This window comes from Passer domesticus, chromosome 1 (genome assembly GCF_036417665.1).
Source record: "Passer domesticus isolate bPasDom1 chromosome 1, bPasDom1.hap1, whole genome shotgun sequence".
Taxonomy (NCBI): Eukaryota; Metazoa; Chordata; class Aves; order Passeriformes; family Passeridae; genus Passer; species Passer domesticus.
The window spans coordinates 33295175-33315376 of record NC_087474.1 but is presented as its reverse complement, the minus strand read 5'-3'; the positions used below and the strand labels follow the sequence as shown (position 1 = coordinate 33315376).

The following is a 20202-nucleotide window of genomic DNA, read 5'->3' as shown; positions in this document are numbered from 1 at the left end:
GTGAAAAGATTGGCAAGATAGACCAGAAAGAGGCCTGCATAATCTGACTTTTCCATGCTGGCCTCAAAGACTATGTCTAAACTGACTCTCTAATTTGGATCAAGAGCACATTTATAAAGCAAAACTCCCAGTAAATTTCATTACTGCCTATCACACTGTAGATCAGAGAACAATCTCAGGGCACAGAAACTGCATTCCTTTTGGATGAAATGGAGGATAATGTACATCAGGAAAAAACACCTAATGGTTATTCTATTGTAGGTTTAGCCTGGCTGGATGCCAGGTGCCCACCAAAGCCACTCCACAATTCCCCTCCTCAGTCGGATAAGGGGGAGAATATAACAGAAGGCTTGTGGGTTGTGATGAGGCCACAGAGAGATCACTTAGCAATTAATGTCATGGGCAAAACCAGACTCAGCTTGGGGGGAAAATTAATCTAACTTATTACCAGTCAAATTAGAATAGGATAATGAGCAATAAAACCAAATCTTAACACACCCAGACCCCAACTCCTCTTTTCAAGTTCAACTTCACTCCGAAATTCTCTATCTCCTCTCTTCCAGCAGCACAGCCCGGATGGGGAATGGAAGTTGCAGTCAGTTCATCACACGTTGTCTTGCTGCTCCTTCCCCCTCAGGAGGAGGACTCCTCACACTCTTCCTCTGCTCCAGTGTAGGGTCCCTCCCATGGGAGACACTCCTCTACAAACTTCTCCAACACAGATCCCTCCCACAGGCTGCAGTTCTGCAGTGTAGGATCCCATCCATGGGGTGCAGTCCTCCAGGAACAGACAGCTCCAGCACAGGTCCCCTGTGGGGTCGCAGGTCCTGCCAGCAAACCTGCTCCAAGGCAGAGTCACAGCTTCCTTCAGGCACATCCTCCTTCTCCAGCACAGGATCCTCCACAGGCTGCAGGAGGCAGCCTGTCTCATCAGTGTCTTCACCATGGGCTGCTCCAACACCTGGAACCTTTTGCCCTCCTTCACTGACCCTGATGTCTGCAGAGCTCTGTCTGTCATGTGTTCACTCTTCTCTTCAGCTGCACTTTCTCTCACACAGTTTCCCCCTCTCCCATAGCCTTATTTAATCTGTCATCCCAGAGGTGCAGCTGGGATAACAGATTAAAGAAGGCTATGGGAGAGGGGGAAACATCAACATCACCTGCAGGCTCAGACTTGGCCAGTGATGGGTCCATCTTGGAGCCTGCTGGTATTGGCTCTCACAGGAAGCTTCTGGCAGCTTCTCACAGAAGTCACTCAGCTACCAAAACCTATACAAACCCAGTATAGGCCTCCACAGCACCCAACTAAAATTAAGTCTGAAGTAACCCAACGTGGACCATGGACAGCATAAATATGAGTTCTTCAGCAATTTCACTCTCCTGTTACACCACACTGCTTGCTAAATAACCAGTGCTGGCACAGGGCACACTAAGGCACCTCTTCAAAACCCTACTGTCACTGCAGAGTTCTCAGTCAGCATTGTAGCTCAACAGCACATTCACCTTACAAGCCCTTCAGCAATCATTCCATGTGTCCTCTTTTCTTGTCCATCACCCTCTACAGTCTCAACACAGCTACATTACAATCTTTCTCTTCAACCTCCTTTCATTTTTCATGAAGCTAAAAGCAATGCAGGAACAGACCACTTTTACTGAACTCAAAAATTACCTTTCCATGCATAGCTAATCTCAGTTCATAATGTGAGACCTCCACAAGCTCAAAAGGCACAAAACTAGAACAGATCTCAGTCTTCTCACCACTTTCTGCATCTACAGAGAATATCATAATCCTCATGCCTCTTAGCCTATACCCTGGCAATTTCTTCAACTTCTTCCTTTCTTTTGTCAAGCACATACAACATTAGATATATTTATTCAAATCAGGCCAATTATACTGAGTACGGCTTACCTTGTTTGACGAGGAGTGCAAAATAGCTTTCTTCATATTTTCTTTTTCAGCTATTAATAGCTGTAATCTGCCAACCTCCTCTTTATAATATGATATCATGTTTTCTTTGTTTGCATCCGAATTCTTAAACGTCTGGATTTCTTTTACTAGTTTGGTGTTTTCTATTTCTGTATTCTTCAAGTGTATCTGCAATGATGCTAAAACATGTCAAACTTCTTCCACGTTAGAACTACTGTTCACCTATCTATTTATGTGCTATTTCTAACTTGAGGGAGAATAGAACTGGTAAAGAGAAAAATTAAATATTTGATATTATCACCACCATCTAGCCCAAAATTTCTGGCTAGAATTCTTTCAGCATGGTCACCTAAAAACAGCTCCACTCTACAAGCTAGAAGTTAAAGCCCTAATTTCTCTCCACATCACATTAAGTTATTCAAGACCCACTCCTCTCTTCACAAATGCTGGACAACTAAGGACAAGCAAAAGAGAAATTACTCGAAAAAAACTAAGGAGAAATTAAACTTCTAGTAGCCCATAGTCATCTAAGCAAACAGGTCTACATCAAGAGTATTAATTTTCAATGGCAGCAAACTACTTCTAACAATTCTGCCTACAATAACGCAAAATAGCTCCTGCACTCAAGTGTTTTCCACTCAGACCTGAAGATCTCTGCTATTTACAAAAGTATTCCATACTGGTAAAAGATGCTTTGAGATTTTATAATCCAGGAACAGAAGTAATATTTTTAATACACTTGATCTGTTTCACACAACCTAAGGATTTCATTATTTTAGCATATAAATATATTTTTTCTGCTTTGGGGGAGGGAGGGTGGCAGTGTATTTTATTCTATATATGGGTGTCTCTCAATACCAGCAAAAGAAATCAGCCATGCTAGTAAAAACCAATGCAACAGAGAATCTACTAAAACTTCTCAGAGTTATACACAAGGCTCAAGAACAGGGATCTAGAAAACAAAGTCTGGAGAGAGAATTTAAATGACTAAAGTATTTTAGTTATGAAAAAGTGTATTAAAATGATCAGTTACTGGGTGATGAACTGTATAACTAAAGAATTTTCTCACTAGAATCTATTATTTTTGTTACTGTGTCTCAGCTTTAAGAAATTGGTGATTCATTCTCCTTCTTAGAAATCTTTTTACAGCATGGTTGAATTCAGATGCTGTTTTCCTCATTCATTTTTATACGAGAACATCTATAACTATCTTAAAGATATGTTCACAGAAGTTACCCATTTCCTTTTTTCCTTAACAAATTCAATTTATTAGGCTTCTCCATACAACATTATTACCTTTATTTCAAACCCTTCATTCCAGTGTATACAGGTACATGTAACAGAGTTACCTTATAAAGTTCCTTTTCATCCTTTTCTGTCTTTAACACACATTCAAGTTGCTCCTTCTCAAGCATCACTTTCTTCAGTTTGTCCTTCAGACTAAAACAATGAAGAGTGAATGGTACAGTCTATTAATACAGAAAATCCATACATGTAATAAACATTGTTAGTTTTAAAAAACACCTCTGGGGAAGAAAAGTAAAATAAGGAAGGTAAGGAATACAAGACTAAGTACCTGTCTAGCTCAGTTTCTTTTGCAATGGCTTTCTGAGTAACAGTCATGATATCTTCTTCAAGCTGGAGAACTTTTGAAGCAGCCTCATCATGCCTCTTCTTCAAGTCATTATTTTCCCTTTTAAAATCTTCTGATGCTTGAATATTTTCCTTTAAAAACAGATGCAAATAGATGCCATTTAAGAATGTGATTCTTCAGAAGTAAAACATGCTATTTGAATTAATGCCAAAATATGGCCATTAGATTTCTTCTCTTCCTTAAAATGTATAACTAGCTCATTTAAAGCATACATAAATAAATATATATTGAATATTGCTACACACAGTTCATATATTAATAAGGGGTCAATAAGGAGTTTGTTTGGGCACAAGCACTCAGTTACTCAGAGCCTACCAAATACTTCAGAGTGCAGAATAAACACATTATTTTCTATCTTTTGCCTATTTCCTTTAGGCAAACAAACCACTGACTGTCTAGCTTAGAAAACAAAGAACTTTTATTTCTCTTTGTATTTGCTTTTACTTAAAAAGAAGACCTTGCATTTTTCCAGACAGATACACCACAGTACCAAACCACAGTAAAGACAACTGCAAGCAAAAGGAGAAACAAAACAAAACAAAATTCTGATTTAAAGCTGGTTACTACATGACATTCTCCTAGCTAGAACATACAGAACATCCCACAGAGCTCAAGAAAGTTCATGCAATCATTGCAGGATTTATGGAAGCTGAGACAGAGGATCATGACAATACCCAAAACAGATTCCTTTGTCAGAAAACTGACAAATACAAGATGGGAAACCACTGTAAAGTATTGCATTCGTTATCTAATTACAGTAATGTCCATATTGTTCTAAGGCAATGGACAGCTGAACGCCATCTCCACTGCAGCAAAACAGCCATCTAAAGTCAAGTTATCTTAAATAAGCCCAAAAATGTTTTTTTTTTCCCACTATAACTATTTTCTTGGAAAATATAAGTAACACTAAAGTAAATCACACATACTGAGATAATATGCCACCTTTTTCTGATATTGGAGTATGATAAAGTTCAGCTTATTATCAACCATGACAGTGATATGAAGCAAAGTGTAAAACAAGGTCAAGACAAACTGACCAACATACCTATCTACAGCATGACTTAGGAGTGTTTGCGTAGCTACTAAGGTACAAGTTGTCTTTCTGCTCTAGATTTGGAAGATTAAAGCACTACTTCATCTATTCATTTTTAAACAAAACTCAATGCCCTGAAATAACAAGACTGTACTGTTACATCAAGAGAAACACATCAGCCAGACTTTACGAAGAACCCCTACTGACCAAATTCCAACCTAACAAACAATGTTTTAAGTACAATAAAATATAATGAGGACTGGTTGTAGTCATTAATTGTCAAGATACACTGTTCACAAGTATAATTAAGCCTCACTTTTATAAGCAACTAAACAGAAGTCTGAGCATTATTTTGGTGGGGGGGGAATGGGGTTGAGGGGTAAGCAGTAATAAATTGAGGAGTGGCAAATGTATCTGATGACTCACTCACTTGCTACACACTAAACCAGCATGTAGATTTTAATTTTTGTTATATATGCTACATAAAAGAAAAGGACTAATATATTACTACTGTTTAAACTCTGAATGGCTTTCTTATGTCTTAATATAAAAAAGAATTTCAAGGGTTCATGAACATGCCATCTTTTTTTTAAAAATACAGCATTGGAGAAGATAACCTACAATTTTCATAAGGTCTTTATTTTTTAAGAGCTATCCATTTCTTGCAACCAAAAATACAAATCCTTGGTGTAACAAGGGCAGGATATTTTAATTAAAGTCAGTATTCCAAGTAAAACTTGCTATATAACCAGCAGCAACAACACACTCTATAACTGCTTGTCCTCCCCTAGTGCAGTAGAGACTAATTACTTGCCCCTGTTTTGAAAGCCTAGTATAGTAAAAAGTCTATTTCAATGCATATCTGTGTTTTCTCTAAACACCACTTTGGTATAACTGTAACTGTTGTAACCCAAGCACCTTCAAAAGAATTTAATCTGATACATTATATACACAAACTGTACAAACAGTTCAAACAGGCTGCCAAAGGTAACATATATTAAATGGAATTAATAGCCTGAAAAAAATTCTCTCCACAAACAGCATTACAATTGATGCTGCTTTGCTAGTTATTCTAAAGGGACATGGTACTAAAATGTAAAAGTTCCATACTTAACAGATTCTCACCTAATAAACTTGTTTAGATACAACTAAAGCATACAGTTTTTAAAGAAAAAAAAAAGGATTAATTTTTAGAGACGACTTGTTATTTTACAGAATTCTTAGTAATTCAATTTAGATGCAGCAATCCCTAGTCCCATACACTGGTTACAGTGGTTTCAGAGCCTGTAAAATTTAAAATGAGTGCTCTTAGATTATTTTACAGGTAAAGTCAAATGTGTTTAGAAAGAGTCTAAAGGGGAAGAATATAATAAACACATCAAATAAATGTACAACCCCTCTTACAAAAAAGATGATTACTTTGTGTAATCATTGCTTAATTAATCTTGTCTGGTACATCTACCAATATTATAATTTTCTTCCACCTTCTTAACAGAGGAATAAAAAAAGCACAGCAAGAGCATGAATCATTTTAATGAACTGGTTTAAAAACACTCAACAATTTTAATGTTATTTTTAATCCCATTACAAATGCAGCTCCCCCATCTCCCTCCCTAGATTTGCAACAGCCATAAGGGTGGAAGTGGGAAGCAAATTGCACCACAAGGGTCAAGAGTAAGCAACCAGAAATTACTTAAATCAGCTTTACTGCTGCAAAAGAGCTATCAAAACAAAAATTCCTGTAACTACTAGGAGTCTCATTAGTAAAATAAAACAACAAAAATTCAATGAGTTGTAAGGTAAACCTCCCTAGAATCAAAATCCCATTTTGAAAATCTTGATGTACCTTCAGGTAGAGAACAAGAAGAAATATGGGGGTTTCGAAATCTTTACTGATGTTCTAAAATGGCAGGAGATTTAAGACTGATTATTTTAAAAATAATTTTATAGTAATTCCATGCAACACTGTCCTCATAAAGCTCATATAGCTCTATCTAAAGGATATGCAAAGATCTTGTCTGGGATCATCCTTGAAACAGGTTTGAAATCCATTTAATAAATAAATTTCCACTGCAAAAGGACTAATAATCTTTCATTTGAGAATGGAATAGCCATAATGTTTCTAAATTCTCATTTTTATAACAGAAAATCATGTCAAAAATCCCCACATTCAACAACGAAGAACAGCATGCTTTCCCTACTTATTTCTTACTTCTAGTGGATTTTTACAACAGCAGTAAAACATTGCTGAGCACAGTCTGGTTAATGGAATGGTACAGACATCCCTTCCTATGATTAGCACATACAAGACATTTTTCAAACATACTGAAGGTAGAGAGATCCAGCAGACTTGAAAAATACAATCCAAGACTATTTCCAGACGTGACACCTTGCAGCATGGCAATGGTCAGCATAACTTTTTATGTTTCATCTTCCCTTTCCATACCATGCAGAACTCCCTACCAACCTTTTCAAAACCTTCCCACACCTAAAACATTCACCTTTGATTAATGGCTAGTATCTGCAGCCCTTTTTTTCACCTTTTAGAGAATGCATACACTGTAATGAAGAATGGTGAGAAGTTAAAAATGAGCTATGCTTCTCACACTGAAGAGGTCAAATCACGAAATACAAGGCAATATATTTAAAAACAATTATTTTTAAAAAAGCAAATCAACACCCAAAAAAAAAGCAGCACCACCTTTCAGCTGGATTGATTTACTGGATTGATTGATTGATGCAATTTAATGTCAGAGGAACCATTACACTTGAAATCCTACAGAGCATTTAGGGGGCTTGGATCAGTTAGCTGCAGGAGCCTTTTCTTTATCCCACTGACATCACAGCAGCTCCAACAGAATCATGTGAATCACTTGTCTGACATCCTATTTTGTTTAAGGACCTCCGAGTATAAATGATGACCACAACACAGCACCATTGCAGCCAGTACAAAATCCAAGTCTGCCCATAACACATAACACAAAAGTTCTGCAAGGAAACCTCAAGTTGTAATTTTTTTTTTCTAAAAAAAATGTAAGCATTCAGTAAAGTAAAAGAACAAACCAACTCCAAATAAAGCCAATGACATTAAGCTTTTACCCTTGTGACTATGACTTGAATAGAAATACTGCTCTAAAAAAACATTGCAGTCAGTCTATTTCAAAAATCTAAGATGTCACAGTGCTAGTACTTTAGTTAGTACTTTAACTAACATCATAAATTGATCAAAACTACAAAACTAAGGTCTAAGTCTGTAAGAGTTCATATAAGTTACACCAATCACTCAATTACTGTCATGAACATTACAACCATGCAAGTTGTCGCAGAAGGCAGCTAAAGCATTTACACACACTATGATTTTGGAGCATATGTCAGAATGTTAATTTCTTAAAACATGCTATAATTTCACTATAGGCTATTGATTTTGCAAAGTCATTTCCATGAAAACATAATCTGAATTGCAGAATATCTCAAGTTACTATTTAATTTTCCAGTGAAAAAATTTTCAATTGCCCAGTTTAAGAAATATTCATATACAGAACAGTCAAAAAAAACCATGAAACAGGGTTTTTTCTTCATATGATGTTTATAGTACCCAAGAGTGCTGTAATTGCTGGTACCAACCTGAGTAAATTCAGTGTTTAATTTGTGTCTAAAATTAAATGAAACTGGGGGGAGGTTTGCTTTTTGGCCTGGAGGGCAGTTTGCCTTTTGGATAGTTTGTTTTTACTTAATTTTTGGAGGTTTTTTCCCCTAAAACAATGCATCTTCCTGACCATCAGATGTTCACACATGCAACACACATGAACAGTACAAACAGAGCCTGGTCCAAAGAGACACTGAAAAAACAACTGACTCACTTACTTCTATGCACTCAGGCTGAACTGGGCACTTGCACTGCTTACTCATACTGCTGACATTATCACACTGCACAACAGTGTTTTTTCACTACATAAGCAGAGAAACTCTTATAAAATGGTATCAAAAGCCAGCTTAAATGAATCCCTGATATTTTAATAAAATTCTGTAATAAATAAAGCTACTGTGCAGGTAGAACCTGTCTGCAGAATATTAATTTACATAGATGTCTTATTAAAATTCCCCATCAGATAGTTGAATAAGACCGCTTTTAAAAAGTTAAATGGTAAACTAAATTTACAAAAAGCATGAAAGAACAAGTTTATCAAGTCAGTAAATTCACTTCTGCATCAATTTATGCCAGCATCATAACAGAAACACTATTCAAATGTTCACAAGATCAAAGGATGAACAGGCAGTCTTCAAATCCATTGCTTCTGACTCAAGCTAAACATAGAAACTACTGCCAGAGGAATAAGACTTGTCACCACTCACATTAAAGAAACCAGTTCAGAAGTGCCCTCTTCCCACTAGAGGGAGACCAATGACTGCAAAAGCATCTTTTGCAAGCTCTGCTCTCTACAAGAGCACAAAAACAGTGTCCACAAAATTGAATGGTTGCAGAGTATCAAAGGAATGACCAATGAAAGACACACAATGACTACTGCATGCTTCTCGTCTTCAGCACAATAAGACTGAATCTTAAAACAGCAGGCAAGTGCACTGCTGCCACAGACCTTACACATGGTTTAAGCATACACAAAACTGGGAACGCAAAGACCAAAAAGCATTCTTATGTACAAAGCTATATACATTTGATATTCATAATGTCTAACATGAAGATTAGAAACATTTATATTATCATTTTCTAAATAAAAACATACTAAGCTTTTTTTTCTGTTTTTAAAAAGCTTGTTTCCTTCAATTTCTAAAAAGCAAAATATATACAGATAGAAGCAGCATAATAATGTTATTCAACACACTGATTAGGTACCAGTTTACGAAAGTAAACCAATGGAAATGTTAAAATATTAAAAGCAACCTGAAACAGTTCTGCAATCATGTATAATGTGTCATCTTCTTAAGCAAAACAATCATAGTGTGTAACTACATCATTATTTTAACAGTGTTATATTGCTAGAGTTGCAAGTTGTATGTATAGCATGATCCTAAATAAAAGTATGCTACCAGGAACATCACCCTAGTAAAAACAGAGTAATTCTGAAACACTAACAGAAGGTTGTAAGGAAAGGATGTGATATTTCTGAAACATTTCCAATAATTTCACATTTACTCTGAATTCCCACACAGAGTAGTAACAGATTAAGTTAAATCTTCACACTCAGTAAGAACTATTTTAATGTCATCTGGTGGGGGGAAAAAAAGTAGGAATGGTTTAACTGACATGAAAACTGCTGCAAAGGAATAGTATACTTTCCTCTAACTGAAAATATAGCAAGCCTATGGCAAGCCCAAAAGTCTAAATGAGGGGGGCAGGAAATTTTCACGCTTGGGGGCAGGAAAAAGGAAAGGCCACTTATACCCTCTCTAAACTGATTCTGTCAGAACAACTGCATACTGCATTAAGCAGGCTTTGGATACAAGGAAAAAGACCAACCTAAAAGAAATAAGAGACTGAATTTGTCCATCATCTTACAATATCTCAAGTTTTGGCAGGGTGAGGTTATTAACACAACTTAGTGATAATAAACCATACGTACACACTTAAAAAGTGGGGCTGGACAGCGTGTTCCCTGTGAGTGCAAACACTGACTAAGGCAGAGCTGTGTGTCTTGCAAATAGCTTTTTTTTCTGTGAAAGTGGCAACAAGAAGAAAAAATATTGTCTGCAGAATCATTCATGTGTTGAACACGAATTTTTTTACTAATGTGATAAAGCACTAAAAAAAAAAATAACCAAATCTAAAAAAGCAAAAGCCTTTAGGGACAAGAACGCAATACCGTGTTACAAGAAGATCTGTTTCAGGAACTCTAATAGCACATTATGACTTTATGTCTTGAAAGTGTTTAATCCTCCTACCTTTGGTAGGAAATGACATGGCTATCTATTAAGAAGGCAATACAAAACTGTTTATGTCCTGAATAGCAAGGGGCACCTTAGCAAACCAAAGTCTGTATTCTCTTGTAGCCATTAATTTCAAGTGCCACAAACACAGGAACTCTCCTATTTGTAAAACTCAAAGAATGGGAATCTTTTCAATACCTGAAAACATGCATAGAGCCCAATAGTCAAGCTTCATGGAGCACTGATTGTATTACATCTGCATAGATCCTTAAAAGCCATGATCTAGTTTTAGCTTATCTCTTTCCTAATATTTTCTCCAATTACTTACAAAATACCCCAACTCGCCAAAAAGCAGGTGGGGTAGACATCAGTTTCACTGCCCAAAATTCTGTAAGAGAGGTATTTAATCAGGAGTAGGAGGGAAGCACTAATTGGGATTAGCTGTGGCATTGTCATATCTACAACTCCCCTGTCTATTTCAAGAAAGCAGTGCTTCTACAGAAGCATTTCTCAATGCTCCAAACTATTTCTGAGCTATTTCTGAAAATAAAGTACTGATAAAAATCAACACCAAAAAGAAGAAGTAGCCTAAAGGCATATGAACAAATATGAATAAAAGGGGGATTTTAATAAAACTGGTTTTTGAGGAGACATTTTCACATTAGGAACTTCAAGCTTTCCCACCTTATTTTTGTTACACTGCACCACAGTTAAGTAACTTATGTACAACAACCCCTAACCACACCTTTCACATTCAATTGAATTACAAAAATATAACCTAGCTGAACAATGAATTTGATCAAAAGACAAAACACATGAGCTAAGACACCTATATAATTTTCTCTGAAGAAGCTAATATTTTTAGGAATTGGGTAGATTGGCAATTATTATGGATCGAGGGGTTCATAATTCCAGGGCTCCCTTATCACAATACAAATGTAATAAGCAAATTTTAGTTGCCAATACATTGGCAGCATAAAGAGCTCTGCACTCAATTAGGATCAAATACATGTGCCTGTACAGACACATCCACTTCCTTGACACATGCAATTAATGCTTTTTAAACACAGTGCTCTGTACTACTGTGGATTTTTTAGAGCTTTCTGCACAAGCAGAAATATACTGTGTATTTTCTGATGGAAGTACTTGCAAAAACAAACAAAAAAAGAACACTCTCAAAAGACTGCACATGGGTTCAATGTAACTTACCTTTACTTTTAACAGAAGTACATTTCTATCAACTATAGTTGCCTTAAACTACAAAGGTAATGACATCCAATATACACAACTATATTTTCTTTTATGGCCTATTTTGTTTTATTAATTGTTCTTCATTAGTCTAATAGGCTCTAAAGTCTATGAAGATTTTTTAAGTAGAATTCAAAGAAATTTAAACCTTTGCCTAAGTTAAAGATTTTTAAAAATACAGATTTTAAATTCAGCTGTCCCACTTCTTAGCTACTTATGTATTAAAAGTTTGTAGAGCATAACTAAAAATTCACATTCATATGAAAAAAAGAGAACTAGAAACCAAAAGAAGAAAATAAAAAGCTGCCACAGAACTTAGTTAAAACAACCCTTCAAAGGTAAAAAAACTATAAGCCAAGCCAAAGCAACCTGGTCCACACTAAGCACCTGTGAAGATTCTGCTGTTACAGAAAATACAAATATATTCTGATTACTTATCACTTCTAAAATTATCTCCTGTAGTTTAATATGAAAACATCCAAATTAACACATAGCTTAGGTTATTGCCAACAACAACTATTCACATCACACAAAGCACACTAGATTATCTGGGGGCTGTGTTTAGGAGCTGTTTTGTAAGACCTGTGTTAGAGGTTAGTTGGAATGGGGATGTTTTGTGGGGTTGTTTTGTTTGGATCTTTGGGTTTGGTTGATGCTTTATTTTTTAAACAAGTCACAAGAAAAATAAAACCTAGGTACTGAAATCCAGCTAAGTGCTGCGTCAGTGCTTCTCAGGAATCTTTACATCAATCCCTTAACACACTGTATGTATTCCCAGCAAACATGAATTACATAATCCTGTGATGTACTTCATGTACTGGGCTGGGGGCAAGAAGAGTAAGTCAACTTTAAGACTGGAGAGCCTCATTGCTTATTAAAATTTCCAGTGTTTAAAATATTAACTTATTGCACCTGATTTAGTAGATGTTCACTTAATTTTCAGGAATAACACTCAATTTATATTCTGCTTATATACAAAAACAAATTAACACTTTTTCAACTCAGCAGATATGTTTCTTTTAAAAAAAAAAAAATGAAAAACAGAAAATAGGAAAAAAATGCAAAATAAGACAGCATCAAATTCTTAGAGCCCAAAACAGCCTAAGTTAGAAAACTTCCATAGTATTTTAGCCAGGCAAAGAGCTACATCAGCCTCAGAAGCTACAAGTGAGAAGTTTGTCACATTGCATTCTCTCTTCATGAAAATACAAGGCCAAAGGAGAACAACAACAGTAGATAAAAAAAGAGACAGTAAAAAAGCACAAACCCAAACATTCCTGAAATTAAGTTCTATTTGCTAAATTCTGGTATCTTAGAGGCAAAACTATTCTGCATTAGAGAAGTTCATTGCAAAATGTGAGAAAGCACTGAGACATTTTTGTTCCTATACAGTCTAACTGTATCCTTGCGTGACAGCAGTCAGAATCCCATTTCAGAAACCGTTCTAAAATCTAAAATAAAATGTAAAGCTAACATGTTTTGGAACTAAGAGCTGCTTTCAAACATTTTTTTAAATAAGAGCCTCAAGGGACAATGAACATTATCTATGTACTCACTCAGATTTATCCACCAAACTTATGATCTGCAAATCAATGAAATGTCAATTTATAGCCTTCTCTCATTGATTTGAGCTAGTTCTCCCATGCATGCAAAATTAATATCATTCTTTAATAGAAAAAGCTTTTTTCTCAACAATATCTTATCCATTCTTTTTTCCTTAGCCAACACTCCAGTCCATTTCATTTACAGTTCAAAAGTATACTACAAAGCACGAACATTTTGAACTTCTCTCAACAAATTCCTATTAAAGGTGTATGACACAGGACTGTTGACATGTACATACTAGTACCTAGAAATAGTCTATTAAATGCTGTCCACAGCTAAATTATGTAGGCTTCATTACTTCAAATTTGTCCATGTCACCACCTCTCTTCCACATGTTTTTAATCTTCTCCTAAAAGCTGGGTTTTTTAAAAAGCAGCAGCTTAAACACAGATTAGGTCCAACTTTTAGGTGCCTTTTTTATAGTATTATATTTCCTCCTTACCACATGCAGAATTCCAAATTAAGCTGGCTTTGGTTTAGGCTACATTTACATTTTCGCTATTAATTAACACTTTAAACAGATTTTTAAATTTATGCTTCTTGTCCTTTTGAGTTGTGAAACCTTTTAAGAGAAGTCAGTTACTACATGCTTTTCACTCTTTACATACCTTGGCAGAAGCATTCTCTGTTGATCTTTGCTTTTCATAACAAAAATTTTTACCATTTTCAATAGCTTGTGTTCTATGCAGTTATTCTCTAAGGAGAGCTTTTTTTGAAAAGCTTTTCTCCATTTTAAATTAATGTAAGCAAACTTTAAATTAATGTAAGCAAAGTTTTAAATTATCGACTACTTTCCACTATGAATTCCACAGTTAAATATCAAACATCTGGTAACAGTTGTCATCGATTATTCTTACCAAGCCTGGTACCAAAAGCCTTAAATATTTTAGCCATTTTACGACATAAAAGGAATAGTGGCAGGAGGTTAATAGGAACTGACCTATTCTAGTGTAAATGTCTATCTAACTGCTGAAGGGTTTTGATAGCTGATTTTCACAGTTGGACTGGTTCTTGAAAAAGCAGTAATACACACAGTATGAATCAGCTTTAATCAGTTAAACAACTAACCTTTTGCTCTGCTTGCAGTTGTTCACATCTCTGCTTTTCATGGCTAAGTTCTTTTTCCAGTTGTTCAACTTGATCTCTGAGTTGTGTAGTTTCCTTTTCCAGAACAGAAGTTACCTTTAACAGCTCTTCTTTTTCTTTTATTATTTTTTCAATTTTAAACTGTTAAAAAAAAAAGAGAACAATGAGGTTTGGTAATTTTTCTTCCCTTCACTCTAATCAAACAAATAGATAACTAATTACTCCAGTGTTTGAGCAGAAACACAAATTGTGCGTTCCCCGGTTAGGTTATTACAGTTTTCCCCAAATTCTCAAATTTCTGAAGTTTAATTGCTTTTACTGCATAGTACCAGACTACCATTAGATAGCATACTTCGCAGTGTCCTGATTTATCCTCAAGTTTTCCTTCCTTAAATGAAGTGCTTTCACTGTTCCCAAGTGACAGCAACTGTGGAAGAGCTAATTCTGATGACAGCAGCTTGGTGAAAAAATGACAGCTGACTGTAGAGACACACATTCTCTCTACAGCAGTATTTGAGGAATTTCTTGAGAAAAATGAATACACACATTACACCCCGCACCCCACCAACACCTGAAAAGTAAGCCCTGGAATTTGAACTGTGCCCTTTCAATACCTATAGGGAGCCTATAAAAAAGACAGGCAGACTATTTAGTAAAGCCTGTAGTACCAGAACAAGGGGTGAACTTTTTAAACTAAAAAAGGATAAATTCAGATTAGATATAAGGAAGAGACTTTTATTATGAGGGTGGTGAAACTCTAGAAAGGGTTGCCCAGAGAGGTGGTAGATGCAACATCCTTGGAAAAGTTGAAGGTCAGGCTGGATGGGGCTGTGTGCAACCTAATCTAGTTGGAGATGTCTCCCTACCCACTTCAGGGCGTTGGTGTATATGACATGATACGGTTCCTTCCAACCCAAACCATTCTACAGTTCTATAAACAAAGATCATAAAAAATATTTGAGAACTTATTTAATTGTAGTACTACGAGTACGTATCTGAAAAGCAAAAATATTCCAGATGTATCTCTGTACTAAATCTCTTATCCCTAAATTGTGAAAGCCATAACACATATACGTATGTGCCTAGATGTACCTAACAGGATAAAATGTCTGATGTCAAGGTAAGGGAACTGCATTGAACAATTTTCCAAGAAGCAACTCAAACAAAAGTTAGTCTGGGTTTCCTTTTTTTTTTGGTCTAAATATCTTTCAGCCTACAAACAGCAACAAGCAAATGTAAAACACCTTGACTCTGGATATACAAACACAAGACCAATCACATCGCTCTAGCAAAGAGCACAATGCATAGAAAACTGCTTTAAATAAAAATAAGAGCTACTCTAATATACTGAGGCACCTGCAATTATTCAGCTCAGTCTCCAGGGCTCTTAACTTGGGCAAAAAAGTATAAAAGTATACTGATTCCATAACTCTTTTTCCTTACAAGAACCACCATTTCACACAAAGTGTATCTTCCCCCTGCTCCCATTAGTTGGTGACTACAGATGTGAGAGAAGGGCAGTATCTACTCTTATGTTCCTCTGTCCATGTTTAGTGCTATTCATTTTTACATCTTGATTTGTTTAACCTGCAAATGTTCTGAACTTCAACCAAATACTACAGAATAAGCCAGAAACATATACATTACACGGACATATGCAGGTCTTTTCCTACTAGTTTTTTCTTCAGTATCCGTAATTGTGTGTATATAGTACAAAAAAAATAGCATTTTAAGATTTTTTTGTATCAAACCTCAAGAAGTCCAGCTTTCGTGGTCACCACTAACATATCAGAGTTTCCTTCATCTTCCATAGTGAGCAATTCTTCAACAGGAGAAGAGGTACGAAACTGGAAAGGTGTGCTTGCTCCACGGATTTCTCCTTTGTAAGTCACGTAACAGAACTGATAAAATTCTCCATCATCATTTGGTAGATAATATCCTAGCAAAATAAATTCATATTTGAAGACATATTCTACACAAGCTTACAAGTCTCCATCTGCAGAGAGATTACCACATCATGTTTGACTTACAGATTTCATGCTCATTGCCTCAGTATGGCATAAATATACCATCAAAACAGCAGAAAGAAAAAGTCATCCTACTTAGTAACCTTCATCCCCCAGCAATTTCTATTAGCATTTAAGACAAAGATTAAACAGTTAGGCAATAGCTGCTATATGTAGACATCCCCTCACATACATTAGGTAATAGCTGCTGCGTATATATTTATGAAACAGAATCATTGTCAGTCAGATGCCATGAAGTTGCATCATGACCACATTATCATGTGACTGCTGTACAGTCACAGAACAGAGAGTGATTTTTTTGAACTTGAAATACATACACAACCAAATACAACAGAAAAAGACAAAATAATATGCAAAGACAAGACATCTGCAATTTCACGGAATACCATTTGTACATAGGGTTTTGTTGTTGTTGCTGGTTTGGGTGGCAGAGGTTTGTGGGACAAACATCCTTTTTTTTTCCCTACTTTTTAAAGCACAGAAATGTTCTGAATGGATGACACCAGCTGAAAGGGATGAGCCTGGAGTTTAACAAAGAGCTTATTTTTTAAAACTGAAAAAAATTCTTCTCAACTTTACAATGTAAGAATAAACCTTCTTTCTTGAAGCTATGTAATGGTACATGGTGCAAGTGAATTATTCGAGAAGAATTTCTGTGTGACTATCCAACTGAACTGTTGCCCACTAAAGCTTCAAACCTCTTGCATGATCTGGATTCACAGAGTAAGATTTATGAATGTTAAACAATCATTTTGAGAACTCCTGACATTTTTACTTTTATTAGTATATTCAAGACCAATGTCTTACCCAATTTAATGGTAACAAAAACCAGCCAGTTTTATTCAGAATACTTCTTTTTGGATACTGTAGCCAGCCTGAGGATGATACTAACACAATAAACCCTCACCTAGTGTTCAGTCCAGTAGGTGATGCCACCCATTTCAGTTCTTATTTCGCCACATTTCAATCTCCGCCCTTTCTAACTTTATCATTAACTTTTCACAAACTTTTATTCCAGATTCCTGGAAGTCTTTTCCCAGTACTCTCAGCTACCTTTCCTAGAAACAGTAAAACATTACATTTGCTGTATAGCTAGCACTTGTAGCAAGAACTTCAAGTTTTCATTAGTCCTATACTTTATTAACAGTCGCTTATGGCATAGTATCTGAACTTCAAAACATCAGGATTTTGTATTTCCTATACAGCATATATATTTCCTATATAGCACTGTATTTCATCTTACTTCAGTGCTTAAGTAAGATGAAATTATGCAGAAATAAATGCAGAACAATCTACACTGCAGCTTCAGCACATTTCAATATTGGTTCAGACAACCTGATTTTAAAACTACTGAAAATCTTTCTTCTTGTTCTAACATGTACTAGAGAAACAGATTTCTGATTATTTTCTTCCAGCACAATTACTTGATCATAAAAAAACAACCACATTTAACATGCTGCACAACATTTACTATTTAGCTCAGATAATTAAGCTCCTGTGAGATCTACTGATCTCATCTCAGCAGCATTAAAATATCTTGCCAAACACAACCAGGAGACTGTTTGAATGGAGGTTCAATCTGGCAGTTCTATAAAAGTGGAGATCAGTCAGGATGGAATGTAACAGATGAGACAGAGACACTTGGTCTCTTAATGTGTGGTAAAATTTCTATGTACAAAGGACTGATAATGGCAGTTCTACTGAACAGAAGAGTTCTACTCTTCTACATCACTTTTCATTTGAGTCCAACTCAATGTCATTCATTCAGTGAACTTTGGTAACTGTGAAAGAAACTAATGATTTCCTTCCACTTTCTGCAGAGCACACACACTTTCCAATCAGCTTCAAGTTTATAAAATGGTTATCAGGTTATCAGACTGTGTGGATATGATCCTGATTGAAAGCAACAGAATAAAAAAAGAGAAAGAACTGAACTCAAAGCTATCACTATTTGCAGCTTTAATAAAACAACAAGCTAATAGAATCATCATTTCAGGATTTCAATTATTTATTTTTTTAATATGTTTTAAGCAATAAACACACACACAAACAAAGACTAAGGCCAAGACTGAGAAGTACAAAAGAAGGTAAGATTGTACATAAAATTCTGTTTGTATGCAGAAAAGCATTAATTTAGTGGAGGTGCTCTTTTCACATAAAATTTTCAATGTGTGTAAATTTTTGACATTTGTTGTCTCCTGTGGCAACAAGTTCTGCATGTTGACTTTGTTATAAAAGTATCATATCTACCTCCATTTTGAACTTGTCACTTGGTAACTTACATCAATGGTTCCTATTTTTTTTTGATATATAGAATGGTTAATCCACTCATGCCATGAGTGATTTTAGAAACATCAGTAGCTGATTTTAGAGACATCAGTCACTTCACACTACTTTCCTTGCCCAGCCTGAAAAACCTGGCAGAAGGAAGTCTGGAAGGTCATTTTGTCAGGTTTTCCACTCAAGAGGCTGTTGTCAGCACCTGAGATTACTGTGGCTGTGCCTAAACAACTGTACAGAATTCTCATCCTTCCAAACCAGGATACCTGTTCAAGAACTGCACTACTCCCTCATGGTAAAAATGCTCTTCCTAACGTCAGACACAAACTTCCCATGTCATAACCCAAAGCCATTGTCTCGTTTTCTATTTAACAAGTGTGGCCCTCATCTTTATCTCCACACCTTTACAGAGAAGCTATTTCTTAATTTTGACACTCTTTGCTGCACTTTACTAGACCTATTTTCAGACTGCAAAGGGGAAGAAGAGGATATAACTTACACGCAGTGTTAAAAATACTATAGACTTGTACAGTGGTGTAACATTTTCTCATTTGTTCCTTACTCTTTTCTTAAAAGCCTCACATTTCCATCAATTCCTTGCAGCAAAAAGTCCCTTGCAACTCTATGACTACTCTGAACTTTCACGAAACCATCATCTACACTATTTATTCTTTGACAAGAATCATTTCACGTTGATAATGTTTAAACTCCAGACACTAAAGACAATGTAAAGACACAATGCACTAAGAGAGGCCAAGATAAAAAAGAACCTGCTGATGGTTAAACAAAGTCATTTATTGTATTTTCATAGTTTCCAGCAGAACTTCTCTATCAATCATGAATATCTGCCATTACTATGGAAAAACATACGAAGTCACATACTTTTCCTTACAATTTTCCTTGACATCTAAAATAAGACTAAACTTCCCACAGTGAAATGTGAAAATTATCCTCCAATTTACCTTTTTTAAACTCCAGAACTGTTATACAATGATCAATGCCTAAATTAACTGTTAAGTACTTAAAAAGCTGAGTAGGCTGGAAACTACAGATAGACACTGCCTTATACTCACCTTGAAAAGTCAGCACACAGTTAACAGTTGATCCTTCCACATAATTTTCTGGCATAGGTGACCAAAGAAATGTGTAGTAATCTCTTGCCGTACTCCAACCAACCTAGAATTAAATAAACCACAACAAAAATAATTTTAAAAAAATAAAATACAGAAAGAGAAAACATTAAACAGAAGACTTTGATATACAGTTAAGATACCATGGTCTGGACTTTATAACATACTGCAATATGCATATTTCTGCTTCAAAATGCAATGAAAAGATACTTAACAATGTTTACAAATCAGGAATATTTTAACAAGCATGTCAAAGATTTAGCATTAATTTTATTAAGCTTGTTACCTAAGGCAGTAAATGGGTCTAAGGCAATAAAAGGGTCTATATA

General features: G+C 35.6%; 1 protein-coding gene across 7 annotated transcripts in view; it reads right to left on the bottom strand.

The window, feature by feature from the left end:
- Positions 1-20202, bottom strand: part of TAX1BP1 (Tax1 binding protein 1) — a 60309-nt gene that overhangs the window by 19069 nt on the left and 21038 nt on the right. For 5 of the 7 annotated variants that reach the window (XM_064413036.1, XM_064413019.1, XM_064413015.1 and 2 more), the window contains exons 3-8: positions 19817-19919; positions 16188-16375; positions 14419-14577; positions 3504-3652; positions 3277-3367; positions 1910-2095 (exon numbers count right to left, since the gene is read on the bottom strand). In XM_064413036.1, the coding sequence (XP_064269106.1) occupies positions 1910-2095; positions 3277-3367; positions 3504-3652; positions 14419-14577; positions 16188-16375; positions 19817-19919 (876 nt within the window). The remainder of the gene's footprint in view (positions 1-1909; positions 2096-3276; positions 3368-3503; positions 3653-14418; positions 14578-16187; positions 16376-19816; positions 19920-20202) is intronic. The other 2 variants (XM_064413045.1, XM_064413062.1) reach the window with 1 other exon arrangement.